The sequence below is a fragment of the Copadichromis virginalis genome, linkage group LG12 (assembly GCF_057382275.1).
Source record: "Copadichromis virginalis isolate Kocher_CV1m ecotype Utaka linkage group LG12, C_Virginalis_male_GT1.1, whole genome shotgun sequence".
Taxonomy (NCBI): Eukaryota; Metazoa; Chordata; class Actinopteri; order Cichliformes; family Cichlidae; genus Copadichromis; species Copadichromis virginalis.
In genome coordinates, this window is record NC_140629.1 from 31329009 (window position 1) to 31351577 (window position 22569).

The 22569-nt window shown below is 38.7% G+C and overlaps 1 protein-coding gene across 1 annotated transcript in view; it reads left to right on the forward strand.

The window, feature by feature from the left end:
- Nucleotides 1-22569, forward strand: part of aacs (acetoacetyl-CoA synthetase) — a 43900-nt gene that overhangs the window by 15649 nt on the left and 5682 nt on the right. Inside the window, exons 9-12 of the mRNA XM_085476061.1 lie at nucleotides 464-544; nucleotides 1278-1402; nucleotides 11120-11184; nucleotides 14761-14883. Of these exons, the coding sequence (XP_085332187.1) occupies nucleotides 464-544; nucleotides 1278-1402; nucleotides 11120-11184; nucleotides 14761-14883 (394 nt within the window). The remainder of the gene's footprint in view (nucleotides 1-463; nucleotides 545-1277; nucleotides 1403-11119; nucleotides 11185-14760; nucleotides 14884-22569) is intronic.

The window sequence follows — 22569 nt, forward strand, 5'->3', positions numbered from 1 at the left end:
TACTGTTATGCTTTCTGCTTTGTTACGGCTCTGTTAACATGCTGTCAGTAACAAGATGGCACGCACCAAAGGATGGGTATGGCAGCTGAGTCCAGCTAAAGACTATATGCACACACAAACACACGAATACTTGGAGCACCTGTATCTATGTAAGGATGGGCTCAAAACCGAAATACACGGTCAGATACTTGCGTACCCTTCACCAGCAATAATAATGTACCCAGCTGTGATGTGCTGGAGACTGTAACACTTAACCACAAACTTCCCTTTTAGTCTAAAAATAAAGTGTCATGTGTCGAGGCCTTGTCAGAACTGTTGCATAGAATTTTTTAAATATGAGTGACACGTGTCAAATTTGTGTCAGCTCAAATGAACTAAACTTTACTCACAGATAATAATGAGATAAATCGACCATTAGATCATTAGATTACTCGTTAGTCTCTAATACTTGTTGTCTTTTTAGGGCTCTCTCATCCAGCACCTGAAAGAACACATTCTCCATGGCAATATGACCAGCTGTGATGTCATCATTTACTACACTACGGTAAGCTCACAACCTGTTCAAAGTGACACACTCATGGTTTGAATATTTTCAAATACCAGCTGGTGTGTAATGTTTAAAAGTTTAACTTTTCATGTGCAAGTCGGGTTGAAAAGTCTGAGATTACTTTCTTTTACTCATGTTTTTTTTTTTTAAAGTATTCATTGGATTATGTGAAAATCTGACAGTTTTTTTTTTTTGATGTGGTGTCCAAGCGTGCACCAACTTAAATTTCAGTGAAGTTCCAGCTATTGGATTCAAGTAATCTGTTGAAATATATACATAACAATCTTTAGTCGATGTATCTAAATAGCGTATTTTATTCCTAAAAAGCAGTCAGAAGGACAAATGATAATTATTTAGAGCAAGTCAGAAGATAAACATCATGAAAAGCAACAACTCATCAAATGTTTGGCAATACCGGCGTAAAATAAATTAAACTTCTTGAGACATTTTCTTTAAACTGATTAATTTACTGAGTTTCAGCAGTTTCAGCGGTTTTGTAAAAGTCTCTTCACTGACAGTTTTTGTGCAGCAGAACCAAAATTCACTTTATTCGCATGTGAAGACAGGTGCCAAAGCAGTATCTCAGCATGCAGTAAAATGAGAAAAATAATCAGGTGAATCACAGTCTGCTGCAGATGTCCATTTTGCTACACTCTGCTTTATCCGTGTTAAGACGAAAGGTGTTTTATACCAGATAAACTGACCACTGTGTTTGCATGTGTGGTCTTAGACTGGCTGGATGATGTGGAACTGGCTGGTATCTGCACTGGCAGTGGGAGCCTCTGTTGTTTTGTATGATGGTTCACCACTAATGCCGACTCCCAATGTACTGTGGAACCTGACAGACCAGTTGGGGTGAGTTAGCCGCACATGCACGCACGCACGCATGCATGCATGCATGCATGCACGCATGGGGAGGATAAAAAAGGAAATGACAGTGGCTAACTGTGCTGAAAGAGGATATGCTCTTTGTACTTATTATATAAGTTGTTTTTAACATTTTTGTTTATATTTCTTAGCGTTTTCAATGTTTTGACCTGCTGAGACTGTACTTTAGTAAGTGAAGCTTTAGGTTTTGGCACCAGGGCTGAAATGATAAACCACTGTGCCTTAATTGTCTAAAAAATGGACACTCCAAATTCTTAATAGATCGTACTGACATCTATTGTAGCTTTACTGGACCTGAAGTCTGGGAAACACAGCATTCTTAATAAGGGATAAGAACAAGTGAGTTTTCCTTTAACTGTATAGTGCTGAGAAAATAGATCTTAAGAATACAGAGAAAATCATACAGTTTTGTTTTTTGGGACCCTTGTAAATGTTCACACAATATTTAACATCAGCAGCAGCACATTAATATTTAACAATTAATATAACTTATTACTTATGAAATTAGAAGAGATAAAGGAAAATCATCTCAAAACGAAGGATTGTTTGTAAAGGAGGAAATGGAAGAAATGAGGGGAACATATAGTGGTAATTGAGATAACTGTTATATTTTTGGAATATTTTAAACAAATTTATATGAATAAAAAAATATGTTTGAAAAACAAAAAACAAACAGGTTTTTAATATTTCCCAAAACTTGTCATGTCACAAGCCACCAGGCAGCAGCTATGTGACAGTTTTACCATGTGATGTATCGGTATTTGGACCAAACATAATTATAGTTTCACATATCTCAAAAAGAAACCAGCTCAAACTTACAAAAGACACCCCGAACTCCATTATTGATCGTCACAAATGAGCTGCCTTGCTGTCATTTTGAAAGTGCACAGTGAAGTGTTGCGCTCAGCTGAACAGGCTGTTCCAAGTCAGCAGGGTCAGCAGTCCTTTAAGCTTTTTGATGTGGAGATTGATGGTGATGTTCATTTGGATGAACCTAAAAACCCATGCAAGACAAACACAGATACCGAAACCTGGATCTGGGTATTCAATTCAGAGGACGTTCACCTCAAAGGATGCACAATGTGGATCATATTAAGACAGGAATTTCATTTCATTTTTGAATGTCATGCCCACATTGGAAACATGGTTTAGAAGCTCGTCAAGATTTATCAAATTCAGAGATTCAATGTTTTTTTTTTTTTCCCACTGTAAATTTGCTTCATCGAGATAAATTGATAATGTAAAACAAGATTTAAAGGTGAGTTTGCTACTGGGATTCGAGAGTTTGACGTTGTTAAAACTGTCTAGTCTACAATGTCAATATTTCCAGCAAATCCTCTATCTTGGTAAATGTCCTAAACACACCTCCCACCACCACTATTAGAATCAAAAATACTAAATGTTAAACTGGGTATTGATCCTCTGTAGAACTGGATGATCTGCTTCGTAGTTCAGTTCTTCTGTCGTTGCCCTGTGACATCAGCGATAACCAATAGGATCGGCGTCAGAGAGGTTAACATACACTCATTAGGGTAACACCTTTAGCCTTTTTATGCACGCTCTTTACTTTTCCCTTAGATCTAATTGACTACATTGTCAACTTATTTTTTTCTGTGTAAAATATCTCATCTGTCTGTCCTCCACTCTGCATTGTACTCTGATGCTGAAGCAGAGTTTGTTTTGTTTTTTTTATGAAAAAAAAAATGGTGCGGGGCTAAGAAGTGATAAACAAATGTATCTGCAAATCTACACACATTACACTCCAATTTAAAAATTAAACGAGCAGTCAGAAATATCCTTCTGTTTCTCTCTCATTTGATGATTATAATGATGATGGTGATGTTTATTGATCGGTGTTGTTGCTCCACTCTAAAACTTAATTTGAAGGCATGCAGAAGTCTGGGCATGAAGTTGAGAAGGTGTGTGCGAGTGTCTGTGCACACAGAGATACATCTGTGTTGCACGTGTCAGTTATTTGTAGATATGCAACATGAAACTACAGCAAGGCAGAGGAAATTTATTATGGATCTTATAATATTTGTATTAATTTAATGCATAAATTGGCAAGCAGTTGCCAATCGCTTTGACCCGTGTTACTCCCTGACATCATCATCCACCAGCACAACCTTAAACCCCTGTTATCATTTGACTGCAGAAGGGATAAAGACCAAGGATTCAAGTGTATGCATGCAGAGAAGCAATTAATTGATTCAAATATGATAGAGAAGATGGTCAGCACATATTTTTCCTCATTGTTTGCTATGTAGATCTTCTCAAAAGCTATGCAAGTGCTCTGCTCCAGTAGATATACTCATAGCATTTCCAATTAAAATGCTAGTTTTAGGACATGGCATAATGGTCTGTGAGAAAGTGGAAAATAGCAGGGGATAATTGCCTGCAAAATACAATATACAAGTTTCCAGCAGTAGTATGATATGCTATTTTGACCAGCAGTATATTTGATCATCCACTGGAAACAAAACTGATATTGAGTATTTTTGATAGATTCTGAATACAGTAATTTATTCATTAAAAATAATATATGATAATGGTCTCTCTGTAATAACCTACTGCCACAATTTTAAAGAATTGAGATTATAGTTAGAAAGTGTTCAAAAAGTGAAAGATAGAGATGATAAAGATGATAGAGTAAACTGTATTATGTAACTTGCCCCAAAGAAATGCCCAGTAACACTTAATGGTTTATTATTACACCAGAAATATTTGCTTTTCTTATACTTAGTAGCAGTCCATCTACATGGATTGTGAATTGCATTTAATTAAAAAACAATGTCGCTTATATTTACTAGCCTGTATTTAGCATTTTTGAGCAATTGCACAATTTCGAGCAACAGTCATATATTTTGTTATGTGGGGTTCCTGACTGTAACTGTGCGTTATTTTATATGCTCAGCCAGGCTGTAGTTGAAAAAGAAATGTACTGTGGTCAGCAAAAGCAAAACCCTTTAAGGTAGCAGACCCATCTTCAGAGATGGCATATTGCCTTCAGCAAGAATTGGAATAATGGGGAGAACATTTTGACACATGGGGAGTAGCTCAAGTGCCAAGAAAAAGTACTCCTGCAGAAACTATTAACAGGATCAGTATGTAGGTCCTGACACCAAATTTCATTGTTAGTAGTCATTTCAATGATTGGATATATTAGGATCTATAATCTTTAAGTTAAACATTCAAGATGTCAGATTTTCAGTTTTAATTCAGGAGCTTTAACAAATGTATTGCATTAGCTGTTTAGAAATTGCAGCCATATTTGTTCATAGTTGTAACTGGACAATTGACACACAAGCAGCTTCATTGCCAGATGAGGCCTGTGCCCTCATTATTCCATCACAAATTAAACCGATAAAAGATCTGGAGTTGACTCAAAAGTGCAGAATTTGTAGCATACTGGAAATTAGGTTTAAAGAGATTGATGCAATTAAAGAAGGCTCTTATTACTGTAGGTTAAAACCTAAAATAAATTAATCAGAGAGATAGAAAAATTTTAACGGCAAAAGGCCCGAAAGACTACAGAAACACAACTAAAGCAGATAATCGCAGAATTATTTCCTTTATTAAGAAAACCGAAATCAAGAATACTGGTACTCTGAAGCGTATCATTGTCAGAGTCTACAATCAAGAGATGTCTTAATGGCTATAAATAGAGTGCAAACCACTGGTTACAGTCAAGAACAAGAAGAGCAGATTATAATTTGCCAGAAAACATCTAAAAGTGTCCGCACAGTTCTGGGGAAAAAAGAAGCAAAATGACAAAAAAGTAGAATTGTCCAGATGCTTATGGCCCTGTATGTCATGGAACGATTCAATGAGCAAGGTAAGAGTGTGGTTAGCAAAAATACCCACGTAATTTAATGAAAGACTACCACCATGACAGAAAGATGGATAGAACCTTTTAAACTGTGTGAAGATCAGCTAAGAGCTGATGTCAGTGCTATTAGCAAGTTTCTAGTGCTATGTTTAAAACAAAAATCCTCTGGGAAAGACTGACATGAATTTTTTCACAGATTGATCTTCTCAATTCAAGGTGGACATTTTAATTGGGACTAAATCTGCTAGAGCCCCAGGAAGTGTGGAACATACACTGAAGCATCCCCATTTTGCCTTGAGTTTTATTGGTTAGTGTTTCATGATAATGATTTAACAGCTGAATTTATGCTGAATAAAATAATTTTAAATTATAGGAAAAGATTAGCAGTTGGAGCACATTTGCTGTGTTTATGATGTGGAAAGAAAAAAAAAAAGGTGAGGGGAGGCTGAGGTTTGTGGAGCATCTCTGTAGAGATGTTTATTTTAATTGGTTGCACATATTGATTTTGAGATGATCCGTAACAAATGTTGGGCATTTTACTAGTTCTTTGTGTACAAGTAAATTGTTATGGTTATGAGGCAGAAAAAAATCTACCACCAATACTTCGAGACCACATTGTTGCAATCCAGTCCACAAAATGCCACATATAAATCACATAAAAATATCTGTCATTAATTCGCTTCAATTTTGATCTCAGTCTCCTATTTTAAATGTCATGAAATTGTTTCTGGGCCTCTAAATTTCTGTTTGTGTTGCTAGGCAACATCCAGATAAACTGGAAAGGGTTGACAAGGCTGGAAGACTAGTTCTGAATTCCACCGCACAATATTATTAAAAGAGTATTATGTTTTCATGTCTCCTCTTTTCTTCCCTGCAGCTGTCCCTCAGAAACATCCTGTAAGCTTCATTAGAGATAATAGTATTTTTAGAAGTCTTCCCTTTCTGCTTCTGAGTTAATTTCAGTGTTGGGATTCAGGCAAATATCAGAGACATTTAAATTCTTATTAAAAAGCTATTCATGTTATCTTTTAGTTGTGGCAGTGACACACACACACACACACACACACACACACACACACACACACACACACACACACACACACACACACACACACACACACACACAAATAGCTCTAAGATCTTTTGCCAAGTATAGATCTTCATAGCCTAGTATCACATTTGCTATCTTAATCCAAAGGTAATACTCTGATTGCAATCAAACTTTCTAGGTGTGCAGTTATGCAGCTGGGTTACTAACCGATCAGAATATCAATGGTCATGAAATGAAATAAAATTCAAGAATTTTTAGAGCTTGGAAGGGAAAATTACCACTAGTAATGGGTCACAATGGGGCTTTGATGAAAAGCAGAAAGCTGTATTTACTTAGGCAGTGGTAAAAACTGCCAAAAGCCATGAAGGGATCTGAATACCTAAAAGGACCCAGTGATGGAAAATGTTCATTTGGATGTCATCTCTAAAGTAAAACATTCAGACAAGCAAGAAATACAAACATTTAATTGAATGGAAGGCATTCCAAGTCTTTCAAGGAAGAAAGTCAGTCACTAAATGTATTACAGTAAGGTGTCATACTTTAGTTGATTTACCAGCCAGAGTGAAAACTGAATTAGCATTATTTCTGAGGAGAGCCAAAAAAAAATTCTATTCAATGGGTTCTATGTATGAAGTGGCCACAAGATTTATTCAAGGGTTTTCCCTTCAATCTTTTGTTCATTATGTTTTGAACTACTATGTCCAGGAAAACTCCTCCTCCACGCTTGTGCCAGCGACTGCCGTGTGGAAGTCTTATCTTTAATTACTGCCAGATGAAATTCTCAGTTATTTATTAATTTTATTCTTTGGAAGAGATTCAGTACAGTACAGACAGTTTAACAGATTGCATCTTGCCAGCTCAGCTACAGTTTTAGACATGTGGGCTTAACAATTAAAATATCCACTTCTTCAAGCTGGATCCATCTATCTATTGTACATGGTAAATAGTTCGTACACAGAGCTTTCTACTGTATTTGAGCACTCAAAGCTTATCTGTAATGGGATTTTCTGGTATCTTCAAATCTTTAACATAATTAATTAACATAATTAACAATTCTTTTACATCCAAAATGCAATATTTACCTTATAAAGAATGTCACGACTTTAATTTTGAAATCCAGGTTACCAGGTTATGTTGATTTAGCAGCTTTAGAGTGTAAACTATAGCAATTACACTAAAGTTTCACATTTGAATAAACAAATGTACTGTCAAACAGGAGTTACTCATTGTTCTTTCTAGTCTAACGCACATGCGAAGAGGACAATGCTTCATATCTCTAACATATTCAAACAACTTACTGTGATGGAGAACAAGTGTGAGAATAATTTGTAAACTCCACTGACAAGTGGAGCTTCAATTGCTACATCACGACACGCGTAGGGACACATTACCATGATAATTGCTCAGAGGTGCTCTTGTGTCTGATTGCTCCTGAGTGTCTTTTATTGACTTAGTAGCGTCCAGTAACATGTCTTCCCTGAAACAGACACGGGTATATTTGCACATGCTGTCACACACTCTGACAAACAGAGACTCACAGCTTCTCCTCCACCCTCCATCCTAAGCACCCAATTAGCAGCTACACCTGGCCACCTGCCTCCAATCAGAATAGAGAGACTGTTTCCATGGTAGCCAGAAACCAAAAATTTCATATGCGGATCAGAGATGATAGGTAGGATGGATAATGACTGTCTGTATGTAGGTTTAGAGAACAAAAAAGGGTCTGCATGCAAAATGCAGAAAAAACGTCCATTAGTCTATCGATATGTCTAAATTGCTTGGTGTGTGATCTTCTTCTTTTTTCCTTTACACTAAAACAAGCACACTATATTTAATATTTAAAGGATTTGATACATTTGCAGTGTATTTCACTGGAAATTATTTTGTAAATTCATTTGATGAAGTACAGATTCTATGAATTTAAAAAATCGATTTTTAAAAGAACTTAATTAAATACTGACAAAATAATACATAAGTATTATAAAGTATGTTGTTTTCTAATATTTTCTTCTGTTTGAATCTTCTTAGATTTCTAATATCATGAAATATATTATTACCTTATTATGAACCACACTGTAAGTGAATGAGAAGTACAGCTTGAAAGCACACGTCTAAGGCGTAGGCACTTTAGACACTATAGTTCTACTTTTGTACTTTCTATACTTTACGTTCCTCTGTTGTCTTCCCAAAGTCTTGTAAGTTTCCATCTTAAATCAAATGCTGGTGGAGAAGGACCTTTTGAAAATTTAGCATTCATTTTGGTTTTCCATCATGTACAGTTGGTGCCCTTGAGGGCATGCTTTCAGGACGACAAGAGTGAAACACAGTTTTTGTATGAATGTCATAAACCATTGTTACTGGTCCCAGTTCTTCTTTCCCGGATTTGCAGAAAATGGCCATCCAAGTCTGGTTAGGTCTGATCACGTCAGATAGGTTTAACATTTAATGTTACACATAGTGTGATATAACATTAGACTCACAAGGTAAAACAAGATAAAACACTTGATTCAGTGTGAGTTGGCAGTAAGAGCACTGACAACAGTTGCGTAATCATACTTCATGTTGCATCTTGAGACCGTTATCAAATCCTCACTCTCTTCATTTACCCCTATCACCACTAATCAAAACGAGCCACCGAGAGCAAAGGAGATCTTGCACTGCAAAACAATTCCTGATTATTGTTCATCAAGCTGTTATTTTGTTTGTTCTTATAGAGACAGCCCTTTTTATGATTGACATAAATGGTTACCATAGCGATGGATGAAATTTGATTGATTTAATGTCAACAAAAATAACTTAAAAAGACAGCAAGACATAGACTGAGACACAAATAAACCCATTTACAGACAGGCTTGAAAAGGCCCTTTGTTTTAAAATTAAAACTGCAGGGGAACACAAAAGTGACGTTTTGTCGCTTCTTACCATTCACGTTTCCCAACTGTTGTCAGCTGTCAGGGTGACATCAATTCACGCAGACAAAACTTTCTAAAATTATTTTTCCCAGAATTGTTGTGAGCAACCGTTGTGTTGTTACATTCTCATCTGAACAATTTTCTTGCGAAACATCTAAAAAAGAAGCAATTTGTCTTTTTTTTTTTCAGCTCTCTTTTGTATTTACCCAGTTGAAAGTTGTCCATGCCAGTTTTTTTTCCCCCTTTCTTTCCTTTTTAAAATGTTATCTGTCTAGAAGGATGAGCACACAAGCTGTTTTAACATCACCTTCCTTTACATTTACACAGTGGCACACACTCCCCCGCTGGGAGCTTCCTTGTCCAACCAGACTACTGAGCAGCTCCACTGGAGCACATGGGATTAAGGGCAAAGGTCTGCTGAATAACTGTTGCCCTTTTTATGTTTTTGCATTCAGAGCAGATACAATGAAATTATGCCTTGTCTGCATAGATTCAGGGCAACAAGTGAAGCCATGTTACAGTTCAGTCTCAGCACCAAAGTCTTAAGCAGACTGGCAGGTCTTTCAAGTATCACAAATATTGTATTCAGAAGTTACTTGACCGTTGCCTTAAAAGTAATGTACAGTGATGTTAATACAGATATATAAGGGCTTTATTGCACTCATGCATGTGTTTCTTGGCAATGGATTTCATGGGACAACTGAAAAATGTTTTGAAACCCATAAAGAGTAGAGTACTTGCAAACAATCTGGCAAATGTTACGAAGAAGATAAGCTTAACCTTTTTTTTTTTAACCAAGAAATGTTGGTTTAAAACGATGTACAATGTTTTTGTATCTAAATAATCTTCATACTATTTAATATCTAAAGTGTCACATTTTTAGAATTCAGAGACCCCCAAAAATTTATTCTCTTCATCTGGATGCAGCATTTTCAGTGTGAGAAACATTTCGTCACTCATCCAAGTGACTTCTTCATTTTCATTGCAGGTTTTCCCAACCTTTTAAACATTACATTTACATAATGACTGAAACTAGCACCACTGACTAACAATGGGCCATGAGGTCCGTTTCATGATCAATAATCTGAAAATTGTCATGGCCACTGGTCAATGACCATTGATCAATTGCCATGAGTACCATTCATAGAGAGTTGGTGAATTACTGCAATAACAGCATTGTAAGGTGGTGAAAGATGTACCCTTACGCCCCCTCCTCGATTCAGAGATGGTCTTTCCCTTTTCACGTAAATGTCCTCCTTGACTCCTTGCTCAAATCAGCGTTCCTCCCTGTCCAGGATGTATATATCCTCATCATTGACAGTGACTACTGGCCTGTTGGTGTAACAGGTGTCACAGATTTGTGAGGGTTTTATATACAAAACTCCTTGAGAATTTAAAAATGCTTCTCTTAATATTTGCAGTTGTTCACCGCGTCTCTTGTTTAAAGATATTAATCAAAAGCATCCAAGAACTAAAACAGGATATGTTTAATTGTGTTTGACACACTCAGGAATATCCCAGTGATGGTAAAGATTGTGATGTCACAAGGATCATTGGCAGCTTTGTGAATCTATCACTTATTCATCCATCACTTTGTCCAGCAGCATCTTTCCAAAATAGCCAGCCAGATTGCAGTGAAACTTGGCAACAATATTTATGCCACCCCCACTCATAAAGTCTGCTAGCTTGGTTCTGTTGTTTGGAGTTCCTGCTGTCACAATGCAGAATATAGTACATGTATGTAGGAGGCCTTTTGCAATGACTGTCAGTGTTGGCAACACTGACGCAAATTCTTTCTTCTTTTTTTTCCTTTTTCTTCTCAAAGTATATGAGAACACTCGCTACTTCTGGCAAACTGAATAATGTTTATCTTTTTTTTTTTTCTTCATCAGCATCACTATCTTTGGTACCGGGGCCAAGTGGCTGTCTGTGCTGCAGGAGAGGAACCTGACACCCTGTAAGTTATGTTCATGGATAGAAGAGAGTAAAATAAATATGTGAGCATGGTCACAGACATATAGACATACACACCTACTTTATGAGAATGGAATTTGTAGCAATAAGAGCAGATGGACACAGTAATGATTATAATAGTAATGTTGTTTGACTCTGAATGTCCTTTATTCCATTAACTGGATGAAATAACAGTTTGCCCTATGTTCTGGAGTATGACACTGAATTAAAAGGATAAAAAGGCTGTTATGATTTTTCATATGAGTCATGGATAGGTCCACCTAATTGCTTTTAGTGACACAACTTTCTAGAGAAAGAAAAAGATCTGGACAGATAACCAGAGCTGTGCTGGTGCTTTTTTTTTTTTTTTTTTTGACTTGCTGCTAGCTTTCATGTAGTGGTTACTCTTTGGAACTTGTGCAGCAACAAATTAGATACTGTATTGTGTTAGAACAAAACACTATCACAGCACAGTTGTTAGTCTTTGCTATAGAGTAACTTCCATCAGGTTTTCCTTATTTGTAAGAATTCTAGATTTTATACCTGTTTCGCATTATTGTAGGTGTTCATTTCACTGGAAAGCAACAGGAATTCTAGTTAAATTAGTTAAGCTATATTTCAGTTTCACACAGCCATATTTTAGACAGCAAAACTATAGTTTGAGAGACAGTTATTTCCATCTGCAGTAATTTATATCTGATACCTCTATTCTGGGACTGTACACCTCCCAGCCTTTCCACATCCATAGATGTTAGCACAAAATAGAACAAGCATCAATGAAAGCAGATATTACATTGATTAAGTGAAACACAGCATAAAAGAAGGAGCTGTGGTGGAGGTGGTTTTTAAAGATACCTGCAGATATGCATTCACTCCAGGCAGTCTGACGCAGATTAACTATATTGATATAAATATATTAGATTTTCCAATTAGCCATCGATCGATGTGGGCTGGCATTAAGATCTGATCAGATTGCAGTTGAGCTTGATATTGTAGTCCACCTCCTTACTACTACAATAGATATGTCAATAGGGCGGTGCAATATGGCCAAAAATATTTAGCACAATATCTATTTGAAAATTTGCGATAACGATATAACTGACGATATAATTGGCACAAGACAAAATACTTTGTCTCCTCCACAACTTTATTAGTGCAAAAAAAACCCCATCTATGTATTTTCACTTAAACAAGCAGCCGTTTTTTATGTGCATTAAAGCTATATAAAAATTTAACAGTGCAAATGCAAATTCCTTGCTGACAGTTTAACCAAAAGGCATTTCCAGTGGAAATTGGCCGACATATCCTTAGCATAAAAATGTATAATATCCATAAAACCTAAAAAGAGGTTATACACACACAATGCAGTAATATTATGTTGAAGCACAGTACGTATTACTCATTGAGGCTCCCGACTACGGTAGCCGTAATGCTCCGACAATCCATCAAGCGGTCCGGCTTCGTAGCCTAGCAACATGCGCTATCGCGGTAGAGTGGTATGGTCAAAATCTCTACTGCTGGCCAAATTCATATCGTTTCTACCATATACTGTTTATACCGCCCACCCCTAACTTGGGATTACGTATCTTGGGCAAAGATACTTGGGTATACAGACCAGGGAACCACCAACCTTTCAGTAAGTGGATGAACTGCTCTACCGAAACTATAGTCACTTGTGTTTTTGGGGGCGATTTTTAGCTACTTCTAAAGTAACACAGTGGTTAGCACTGTTTCCTCACAGTTCCTGGGTTCGAATCCACAGGCTGTCTGTATTCCACCCATGTCTGCGTGGGTTCTCTCTCCAGCTTCCTTCCACAGCCTGAAGACATTCTTATTGGCCATAGGTGTGAATGTGAGCAGAAATAGCTGTTTGTCTCTCTGTGTTAACTCTCTTTAGATTGGCATTGTGTCCAGGGTGTACCCAACCTCTTTTCCTATGGCAGCTGGGATAGGCTGTAGCCCAACTGTTATCCTAATTTGTGGAAGAAAATTGATGGGTTTAAACATCCGCTGCCAGCTGGAAAAATTAAAACAAACATGAAGAAATCACAGTGAAGTCCAGGATTTATTAAGCCTATATGGCATATAAGAAACATTACATGATTTTCATCAAATCAAAATATAATGGTTTTAATGTGAGTTTAGTCTAAATTTACTTTGTTGTCCATCTACACTCAGGAGTACAATGTACAGGAAATAGTGGGACACTGAAATAGGATTCCAAGAAAGTAAAGTACCAAACCAGCTGTGTGTGTTAAGAGCTCTGTGTGTGTCATCCATACACATTGCAGTAATAACATTTGTAGTGTATGGCTAAATTGCAGCCACCAGGCTTAACAATTTTTCTGTCAGAAGTGCAAACAGAAAAAACTTGCATATACCAAGTGTCACCATGTAGCACAGTGCATTCTGATAATCGCCACAAATCTGCATTTGTTGCCCTTGTTTGTGCGTCTCTCTTTAACTTTAAATGAGCTGAACCCATTCCTAATTCTAATACTAAACAGAAAGGCATAAAAAAAATAAAACATTGCTGTGTCTCTGTGCTTGTCTCGCTCTCTTGTTCCCGCTCGCTGCCCCACCCCTATTAGTCAGCCAGCCACTTGATCCAGTTGGCATTGTGTGTGTGCATTTGGATGCTTATTAGAGAAAGAGAGCGTGGCAAAGGGAGATGTTGGTGTGTGTGTGCGTGCGTGCGTGCGTGCGTGCGTGCGTGCATGCCTCCACTGGCCCGAGGAGGATAGTGGGAGCTTCTTCACTGGCTGCCCCAGCGGAGAGGCCCTTTTCCCTAGGATGACATTTGGACTGGACACCTGGAGGCATGGTGGGGGGTAGCAAAAGTCCAACTGTGTGTGTGTGCGCAGAGCAAGGGGCAGTTGCTGGAACCTTATTAGTTCCCAGAGTGTTATTGGCTTGTGGTTTGGGCATATGTGTGTGACAGAGAACATGGACATGGATCTTGAGGATGGCTAAAGCGATGTGTGCGGTACGTTGCATGCTCTGTCACATCAGGGTGGCAAACTACAATAACACAACAAGTTGGGGTGCAACAAGCCACAGCTGTTCAAATGTGAATACCCATTTTATGTGTTTGGTTTACTAATTTGGTTCAAATGATTGGTGACTCCAACTTGGTTAGGTTTGGGTTGTTTTTTTTTTTTGGGGGGGGGGGGGTAACCACTGTGATAACTGATCCCAGACCAGTAATTCTAAAATATGTGCAGCCTCACTATAAAAGTGTGACTATTGTTGTCTCAATACAAGCAGGTAAACTGCATATTGAGTCTGATCAAAAACCAATGTTTTTGCTCATTTGCTCTCTTGAAGCAAATGAGAATCCCAAATAATCTTTTCAGATTTTCCAATTTGCCCACATTATTTTTGACCAGTTAATGAATCCAAATTTATTGTACTTCCGGAACTCACTGAATTTTTAACACTCAACATTTTAGGAACATTTTAGGTTGTATTCAAAAAGTGACTTCAAACACAGTTATGTATTACTAATAACTAAACTACGGAGTTTATTGTTCATCTTCTTTCGCTATTTATTTTTACCTTTTGTGTTTTCCTTCTCTAGCGGAAACACACAATCTCCAGTCCCTCCACACTATCCTGTCTACTGGATCTCCTCTCAAACCTCAGATCTACGACTATGTCTACCGCTGCATAAAGAGCACCGTGCTGCTGGGCTCCATTTCAGGTGACTCAATAACACATAACCTGCTAGGACACATATTATTTTTCTAATACTTAAGAATTTAAGAATAACATAATGTTTATTTAGAATTATGACACAAAATCATTTAATCATTAAAAAGAACTGTAGATAAATATTTGTCTTAGACATTAATATTACAGTTTTAATTAATTTAAAAATGTCAAGCTTTTACTCAATAAGAACAATTTATAGTATACTTTTTTAATGAATGAAATATTCAACAGGTGCATATTAGTGCATTTTCTGCTAATCAGGTTGTGGTTTGACAAAAAAACTATTGTCTATAATATATTCTTTATAAAAATTTGACAGACAATCTGTGGCGCTTCAAATTAATAGCTACTTAACTAGGAACATAATGCATGAAATGCCTGCACAATAAGTAAAGATTAATCGTGCCAGCTGTTGTTGTTTTTTCTCCAGTTATTGCTAAAGACCTGTTGTCTGTTTTGTTCACTAACAAATGAAACCAAGTTCTGTTTATTTTTAATTTGATTCAGCCATCGAGTATCCTTTATACTCCATTTCATCTTTCTCCTGTTTTTGATTAAGAATAATAGCTGTGCATCTGGTGACTAAGCTCCACATTTTAATTACCAATCAAATACAGTTAGTCAGGTAGGCTGTTATCTTGTGTCTAGACTTTCCTCAGTTTCAGTCTGGTACTTTCAGAGAAACTTGGCATTTTTTAGACTTAAGTAATTGTTTTATTCTGTAAAATTAACACCATCCATTACAACTCTGCAGACAGGACTGATGGTGTTTGTTGCCTGGCTCTCACATTAATGTTATCATTTTAATATTAGCCATAGCTGCTAACCACTATCTTAATGATAACAGATGGCTAAGGTGGCTATTGGATAAAGGTAACTTCAGCTGCTCTGTTTTTTCTCCAGTGGTTTCCACAGCAGCTGGATCCACATATTTGATTTGGCAAAAATCTTATGCCAGATGCTCTTCCAGGCACAACCCTCCCAATTACCTGGGCTTGGGACCAACACTGGCACTAGCTTGTGACACCCTAAGGCAAGATTTTTGGTAAACGGGTAATTGCTAATAGCTAACAGCTAACATGAACGTGAACTGGCCAGTTTAACATTTATCATAACTGTACAATACTTCACTGTTGTTGAAACATGAGCTTTTCTGACCTTTTGAAATCCCCCCTAAAGTGCTTTTCACAAAACTGAAGAAGAGCACATTAGAACACACACTAGCAAAACTAGCAAGCCTGTTGATCCCAAATACAAATGCAATGTCTAGCCTTGTCCATTAGATTGTGTTTATTTTTAGATGTGTTCTGAGTGTTTTCTTTAATTTAGACTGGTTGACCACTTTGATTTTTTTTTCTCTCGTGTTTAAACAACTAATAAGTTAGTTGTAAGGAACATCCCTGACAAAAATGAAAGAAAAGAAGGATTATGTAAATGTAAGATTACTTATATTTAACCTAATGTTATTTTATATATATATTGACAAATCAAGATATTTATATCCAAGATGAGTCTGGTGCATAATGTGATGTCTGAGCAACAAATTGTTTGGTTCCCGATGTCTTTATGACAGAAACCGGATACTTAAACTAAAAAAAAATGTATTTTAAAACATTTAAAATATATACTGTATTTGTATTTTGAAATTTTAAAGCTAAAACAGAAAAGCATCTCTGACACAAGCACAAAAGGACTGATGCATAATAATAAAACAATAAATTGTATAGAAGGCTACATATTCCTCACCACCCACAACTGTCGCACATGCACACACACACGCACGGGTCTAACGCACACAGTGCTTCTCAGCCCATTGTGATGTTGTCAGGCCAGTAGAATGCTATCTGTCTCTTTCTGTGAGTCCTGAAACGTTTAACATTTAGCAGAGCTTGGGTGACTGACGTATTAAACACACACACAAACACACACACACACACACATACGCACACTGAGAAGCAGCTTGGAATGTCACGCTTGCATACACATACACGCAGCCATTGTGAATGACAGCCCAAATGGGTACAGCATATAGCCTCAAATACACAAGCAAACATATGCAAAGTTGCACATGCTCACAATGACATGTAAGTCGAAATGCTGGACACAAGCGTCAGCTGAAATGTCAATCACAGGCAGAAATCTGGTGAGAGATGGAAAATAAACAGAAGAAATCTGCAAGCAGATTTTCTTAGGTTATTTTTGTCGTAAATATCTGTGTCTCTGCAGAGTCTGTAAGATAAGTGAAGAAAGAAATCTGTTTAGTGAGGAAGGTGGTCTGTGCAAAATTTGCTGTAGGCTTAAGAATCTACTGAAAACTTCAAAAATAGTTGGTTATGGCAATTACACATTTTCGTTTGTTTGCATTATAGGTTGTTACTCAACAACTCATACGATTTTGTGACACACATCAACAACTTTTATGAGACAAACACATAGAACGAATCAAGGAAAAACAAGTTTTTGCTTATTAGCTCAATACAAAGCTGTATTCATCCCCTTTTTAATTGCGTTAGTAAGTCAATAAAACAAGTTCAGTATTAAATGGTATCACATAACAGAGGCACTGAGAAACCATGTTAGCTAAACAGATAAAACTGTTTTCTTCTTCCACTTTAAAGATCCTTTATAGTTACTTTGTAAAGATTTTTTAATGAGTCAAATGGCTTATGGAAACAGTAGGTATTGTAACTATTGTAGCTTTTGGCATTAGAAAAATGAGTTTAATCCCAACAGTGCCGTTGAGGTGCATCAGTTCAGCCATTGTGCCAAATTACATTATATTTTACCATAAGGTTTTGGGACTGCCATACTCCAGCAGCAGAAGTATGAGGGGAAAAAGTAGAAGATTTCAGATGCCTGTATACCTTACTGCTTGGCCATCAAACATGTTTTATTTAGAATGTGCAAACCATCTCAGCTTTGCCTCTCTGACTTTGTCTCCAAAGAGCTCAACCTGTTCCTGTGCTGTTCCTCTGACAGTATAGTGTTATAATATTTGAACAAAATGATAGCTAAAGTGGTAAATTGTGAAGAAGACCCAATTTGTTATTCATCTGGACTCGTCCTTTTGGAATTATAGCGCTGGCTCTTTGTGAATGTGTGACTCGAAACAGCAGGTCCTGCCCCAGTCACTTTCCATCTTGCTGCCAAGGGCAACAGAGGGCTGCAACCCTTTTGGCTGCCAACCGACCTAACCTTGACCCATGAGGTCAATGCTGTGTGTGTGTGTTCTGAATGCTCATATATGTGGGTCCCTTGCTGATTTTACCCCGTGTCACTGTGTGTGTATAAACATGTGCTTCAGTTAAAGTCTACTTGGGGTTGTGAAAACTTTTAACGGAGATTGTCGTGTATATCAGGAGAGTGTTTGTGTGTTTTCTGTTCAGCAGGGACCTCAGACCCCTGTTGCTCTTCAGTGGGTGATTTTAACACTTTCACTGCTGGATTTACTCAATCCTAATATACCTCCATCTGACTCTCCATATGTCAGCTCTCCACACCCATTTTGCCTCGCCTCTTCTCTTCTCTTCTCTTCTCTTCTCTTCTCTTCTCTTCTCTTCTCTTCTCTTCTCTTCTCTTCTCTGTGTTAATTTTGAAGTATTTACCAAGTCATCTTTTCAATTTTCCTTTAGTTTTTGGTTTCAATTCAGTTCATTTTTGGATAAATGAATTCATGTGTAGGTTAGCTGTGTAGGTTGCTTGGTTTGTCTCAGTTGGTGGCTTTGTTTGACCTCAAACTGTGCAGGTAGTTTTTCAAAGCAGTAACACCTCCACAAATGAAAGAAGATGTGCGTGCACGCACTCACATGTGCAAAAATCTATGAAAACTAACTGGGGAGTTCAAAAAACCTTTTTCTTCACTTCAAAATAGTCACTGCTGTTAGGAGCATCAGATCAGTGTGACACGTTGCACTCTTGTGTATATACACCTTACTCACACATGCACACTACATGTCAGATGATGGAAGGCATCCCAAGAAAACCACATTGACTTTTGGCTTAAATGTGCTTCTGTTTGTGTGTGTATGTATGTATTTTTGTGTGTTTGTACTCACCTATTAAGGTAAATGTAATATTAATCTAATTGCGTATCGTCCCACTATAAGTGTGTGTGTTTAATCAGAAGACAAAGTTTCTACTTCCTCCTGGGTGCCAATTAGAGCTCAATAAAGAACCTGCCAGAAAGAGAGACGGAGAAAACGAGTGTAAAGAACAAAGAAATGCAAGAAAGGAGGAAGGAGCAGTAGAAGGGCATAGAGCAACTGAGAGAAAGCAAACGAGATGGATGGATGGTATCTGTCACGCAGAGTGGAACGAAATAGGGAGGTAGAGAACAAACAATAAGAAGGGAGATGAATAGAACGTGTCAGAAATGGTATATGATTGGAAGGTAGAAAGAGATGAATAGATGTGTGCGTCTTCATGACAGTTTTAGGAAAGTGCTGCAAAGGGAAGGAACTCCTATATAGGTCAATGAAGGTGGAGCAGCGAGCTAATGCTGCCTGTGTGTGGAGCAAAAAAATACAAGACACTGGTATTAAGTGTGATAATGTCTCTTGGTCAGTGTTTGCTGATATTTTACATAGTTACGTGATATGGGTGTTGTTACGGCCCTAGCAGGGCCTCCTCCTGAAGGTGCCTGTGTGGGCGTGTCCCACCACCTCTTCTGCCTGAGGAGCCACCTTTCCCTGTAACACAGCTGACTCACATCAGTAATTAAAAGTATTTAAGCCCAGGGAAAGGTGACCTCTGGGCCAGAGTGCCATTTTGTGTGGTGTTTGCAGCTAGTGAGCTGTGTGTGTTTTGTGGTGTTTGCAGCTAGTGAGCTGTGTGTGTTTTGTGGTGTTTGCAGCTAGTGAGCTGTGTGTGTTTTGTGGTGTTTGCAGCTAGTGAGCTGTCTGTGTTTTGTGGTGATTGCAGCTAGTGAGCTGCGCTTTCCTTTTGACTTTGCTTTATTGACCAACGCCTGAGTTTTGTTTGTTTTTCTTAAATGGTGATAGCGGCTTGTCCGTCTCTCTTAGTTGAGCTACTTTAATAAAACTCTTTAATTTAACCCTTTTGCCTCCTTGACTCCTTTTTCTGACCTGGACACCTTTTGTTACTTCCCCCTCACCGCCTAGACCCCTCAGGGGAACGTAACAAGTGGGGGCTCGTCCGGGATCGTTGAAAAGGGAGTTTTGAGTGGAATTGGTTTTTGATTATCTGGCTGTTTTTTTTTTTTTTTTTTTACCTTTGGAGATTCAACTTCCCAGTTTAGTTAGGTGAGTGTCCAGCTGAGCTTTGTTTTAAGTTCTTCCTTCGGGCACTCTTTTGTTGTTTTGCCTTTTTTATTTTCGGAGTAATCCTGGGCGGGGATTAGTTCCCTGTTGGGGGTAGGCAATTCAGGGCTCCAGTCGCTGAAGTTTCGCCTTTCAAGTTGCCTCGAGCCCGGCACGCTCCAGAAGATAGGTAAAGTTTGTTGTGCTTAGGAACTGGGTAAGTTGTGTTTGTTTATTGTGTAAACTGTAAGAGGTAAGTTGGTCATTTAAACTAAGTTGTGTAGTTTTGGAGTGAGTTGGCAGAGAGGTGTGGTTGTGTCTTAATTAGGGTGTGTTTTCTAACCCTTCTCCGGCCCCTAAAATGGCTGATGAAGCCATCAGTGCACAGGTGTCTAGAAGCTCGTTTGTAAGTAATAACATCCACCTGGTTCCCGTTTTCTGTGAATCCAGTGTTGAGAGCTTCTTCAGTGTATTTGAAAGCATAGCAACTGCATTACAGTGGCCTGAAGACGTGTGGGGGGTGATGTTGCTGTGTAAATTCACAGGTAAGGCTCAGGAAGTTTGCTCTGGTCTGTCTATGCAGGACAGCCTAGTTTATGAAAAGATTAAAAGTGCTGTCCTCCAAGCCTATGAACTTGTGCCTGAGGCCTATAGGCAGAACTTTCGAGGTTTGGAGTTGGCACAGGGTCAGTCCTACCTTGACTTTGCTCGGGAGAAGGCAAAGCTTTTTGGTAGGTGGTGCTCTGCAAGCCAGGTTCACAATTTTGGGTCGTTACGTGAGCTCATGCTTGTGGAGGATTTTAAAAACTCTGTTCCTAAGTGCATTGCTCTTTATTTAAGCGAACAGAGGGTTTCCACTTTACAGCAGGCTGCCATACTGGCAGATGAGTTTACCCTAACTCATAAAACAAACGCGGTGGAATGTGACATCCCTTCTCACGGTAACACATCTTGGAGAGCTAGGAGGGAGCCAGCTAACAAGGCTGAAAAAGTTGTGGTTTCGAGACCCAAAACAAAGCTTTGTTTCTTCTGCCACAACCCTGGACACCTCATTGCTGACTGTTCAAAATTGAAACTCAAACGGAAAGCCGACTCAAAGCAACAAGTGCCTGCTTTGAGAAAAGCTAGTCGTGGTTCTCAAACCGACCAGGTTGCCAGGCCTAGTAAAAGGCTACACTTGGAGCATAATTGCTCAATCGTGTCATGTAGTCAGTGTGAGAGGTCAACTAACCCTGAGCTGCTGCTGGTTGACAATGTCCCCGTTCCTCAACATGACCTGCAGGTGGACAGATCATGTATAACACCACCACTCAGACCTGCACCCCTGACTAACAAACATGCCTGTACCCGTGACCTGAGCAATCGTCTGAAAACTGTTGCAGTAAGGTCTTCTGACTGCCTGCTGTGTTCTCCACATGTGATGGCTCAAAAAAGCCCTAGCCACCACATGAGACATTGTTTTGAGGGTCTGCGGCCACCCTCAGTCAGTATTTTGAACCCGTTGAGATGGGGTTGGCAGCTTCCGCAGGCAATGCCTAACCGTTGCTATGGGGTTTGGTAGGTGGAAAGCCTGCAATTTGTTGATGCGATGGTTACGGACTTGATTAGTTGTTTTGGTTATCATAATCATTTGACAAACCACGGGTTTGTATTTATGGGAGGGGGTGTTACGGCCCTAGCAGGGCCTCCTCCTGAAGGTGCCTGTGTGGGCGTGTCCCACCACCTCTTCTGCCTGAGGAGCCACCTTTCCCTGTAACACAGCTGACTCACATCAGTAATTAAAAGTATTTAAGCCCAGGGAAAGGTGACCTCTGGGCCAGAGTGCCATTTTGTGTGGTGTTTGCAGCTAGTGAGCTGTGTGTGTTTTGTGGTGTTTGCAGCTAGTGAGCTGTGTGTGTTTTGTGGTGTTTGCAGCTAGTGAGCTGTGTGTGTTTTGTGGTGTTTGCAGCTAGTGAGCTGTGTGTGTTTTGTGGTGGTTGCAGCTAGTGAGCTGTGTGTGTTTTGTGGTGGTTGCAGCTAGTGAGCTGTGTGTGTTTTGTGGTGGTTGCAGCTAGTGAGCTGTGTGTGTTTTGTGGTGTTTGCAGCTAGTGAGCTGTGTGTGTTTTGTGGTGTTTGCAGCTAGTGAGCTGTGTGTGTTTTGTGGTGTTTGCAGCTAGTGAGCTGTGTGTGTTTTGTGGTGTTTGCAGCTAGTGAGCTGTGTGTGTTTTGTGGTGATTGCAGCTAGTGAGCTGTCTGTGTTTTGTGGTGATTGCAGCTAGTGAGCTGTCTGTGTTTTGTGGTGATTGCAGCTAGTGAGCTGTCTGTGTTTTGTGGTGATTGCAGCTAGTGAGCTGCGCTTTCCTTTTGACTTTGCTTTATTGACCAACGCCTGAGTTTTGTTTGTTTTTCTTAAATGGTGATAGCGGCTTGTCCGTCTC